This window comes from Crocuta crocuta, unplaced genomic scaffold (assembly GCF_008692635.1).
Source record: "Crocuta crocuta isolate KB4526 unplaced genomic scaffold, BGI_CrCroc_1.0 scaffold761, whole genome shotgun sequence".
In the NCBI taxonomy this organism is placed as follows: domain Eukaryota; kingdom Metazoa; phylum Chordata; class Mammalia; order Carnivora; family Hyaenidae; genus Crocuta; species Crocuta crocuta.
This window is the reverse complement of record NW_027528354.1, coordinates 769372-771773: the sequence shown is the minus strand read 5'-3', so window position 1 is coordinate 771773 and position 2402 is coordinate 769372. Positions and strand designations below refer to the sequence as shown.

The 2402-nt window shown below is 44.8% G+C and overlaps 1 protein-coding gene across 1 annotated transcript in view; it reads left to right on the top strand.

The window, feature by feature from the left end:
- LOC144223066 (uncharacterized) overlaps positions 1-2402 on the top strand; it is a 19483-nt gene continuing 17081 nt past the window's right edge. The window contains exons 1-2 of the mRNA XM_077753765.1: positions 1-42; positions 522-582. Coding sequence (XP_077609891.1) covers positions 1-42; positions 522-582 — 103 coding nt within the window. The remainder of the gene's footprint in view (positions 43-521; positions 583-2402) is intronic.

Here is a 2402-nt window from a genome sequence, read left to right as displayed (position 1 = left end):
ATGGCATATGGAAAAGGGCACTTCAGATCTAGCAGCTGCAAGGTAACCGGTGACCTTAGCAAGAGTAGGGAGTGGGTCAAAAATGTTACAATTGGTTGAGAAGTGAGTGGGAAGAAGGGAAAAAGAGATAGGGCCAGGAGATCCCAAACCAGGGTCAATAGGGTGCTGCATTAGGCCACCTGGGGAGCCTATAAAAAAAATACACCAATTTCTTACAGTTAATTATAATGTATTATATGCTTGAAAATTGCTAAGAGTAGATCTTAAAATGCCTGTCACAAGAAAAAAATGTCTAACTATGTGTGTGGTGATGGATGTTAACTAGGCTTATCGTGGCGGCCATTTCACAATATATACAAATATTGAATCATTATGTTGTATACCTGAAATCAATACAATGTTATATGCCAATTATATCTCAATAAAAAAACCAGTTCCTGGATATCCCCTCCTCTCTTGGGGGGGAGGGGCAAGGAAGCTGAGGTTGAGAAAAATTAAATAACTTGCTCAAATTCCCATAGCTAGAAGATGGCAGAGCTGGGGTTAGAGCTCAGGCATACCTGGAAGCCAAAGTTTGTGCAGGTAAGCAACACACTAGCTTGGCTTCCCACAAGCCCATGTGAACATGAATCAGCTCTCCACTAACAGCTGGCAGCCCTGTATTAGTTCCACTTATATGATTTATAAGAACCCCAGTTAGCTTATATGTAAAGAGGGTGTAATATTTACTTTGTGCTGTTATTGTGATGATTAAATAAGATGATTTATTTTACCACCCTTTTGCCAAAGACCACTTAGAATACACCTATAGTTATACAAGCTGGATTTATTACTCATTGCAGTGAGGGAAATGCATGCCATGGGAAACCTTAGAGGTGTCTCAGTGAGAGGGTATTAGAAAATATTATTAGAGGATTTGAGCTTTTATTAACTGACTTGGGGGCACACTTAAGAAAGCAGAGGTAGTTCTATGAATGTGTATCTTCATAAATGTTATCCATAGAGAGGGCAGACTAGAGTGAGGCTAAGACTGTGACTGGCCAAGAAGCAGCATTTTCTTTAGCCAGAATAACTATATGTTTGGTATTTTGTGGCTTGGACAATGTTCACATTTTGTCTGTGTTCAGACCTGATTATATAGTAGTCTTTCTTGTTCTTTTCTTGATCTATAATGGTCACAGAGAGGCCTTATGTGATGTTGATGTTCTCCGAAATTGTTTATGTTCAACAAAGAGAACACCAAGGCCCAGTAGCAGTGACAAGTCAATTTTTTCTTAGAATATGAAGTATCCACTACGGTGTTGGATTCATGGGTGCGCCACCTGTAAGGGCTAGGACGTTCACTGTACTCACCCACACTGCCAGCACAGGACCTTTGAGTCACAGTGAGGCAGGTGGAGGGGCTGAGACTTTTGGAGGAATCTAAAAGACAGATGTCTCTTCAAGCAATGAGCTTGAAACTCTGCAATTAGTCATTTCCCCCAGCTTTAAGCATTACATGAGGCCATTTCCATGAGGGCAGGGGTATTTCAGTCTGTAGAGACTTCCAGAAACAGCAAAGAGAAGGCTGCAAATTAGAGGACCGATCCTGGATTCTGCCTTTGCCTCCTTTCTGCGATAACGATGTAGTGAGCACTACTGTGAGCCAGACCTGGGCTAGAGGCTGTGACACCCACCACTTCACGGAAGACAGACCAGCAAGCATGCTGAAAAATGGAACGAAAAAGAACAGTGGGCGGTGAGGGCCACCAACAGTCTAAACAGTGGTTCCCACGCTTTCCTGAGTTTTGCAATCAGGTGGCAACTTTTGACTGTTGATGCCTGGGTCCCACTTCATTGAATTAACTGGTGCGGTACTCTACTTGGGGCATAGCGATTTTCAAAAAAACTCCCTTGGTGACTTTGGTGACTTAATGCATTGTAAAGTTTGGGAACCACTGATATAATCCATCCATCTTCACGGTTTGGGGCGGGGGGGCGGATCATGCAGCTGTTTAATCGGTTGAAACCTGTGGTACCTCACTCCAGGTACTTGTATTTTAGACACAAAACTTGACCTAGAATTTTGGGGTGGGGGGTAGGTTATACATCTTAAGAAGCAAATCTGGGAACAACTTGGGCGGGTATCTCATGGTCCTCAGTGAACATCCCCAGGTACAGGAGTGGCTAACCCTAATCATGGTGCCATGAGCTCTCTGACCCCTCCAGAAAGAATGGCACTTGTCCTCCCTCACAGAAGCCTCGACTTAGTCTCATCAAGCCGAGTTCCCTCAGGGTACGGGCGCCAACAAGCAGCAAAAGCTGGGAGAACATGCGCACGTGTGCGAGTGTGCACGCTGGTGTGCGCGCGCGGGGCCGCTGGCGAGCGTGCGTTTCCGTTACCGGAGCCCCGGCAGCCTCGT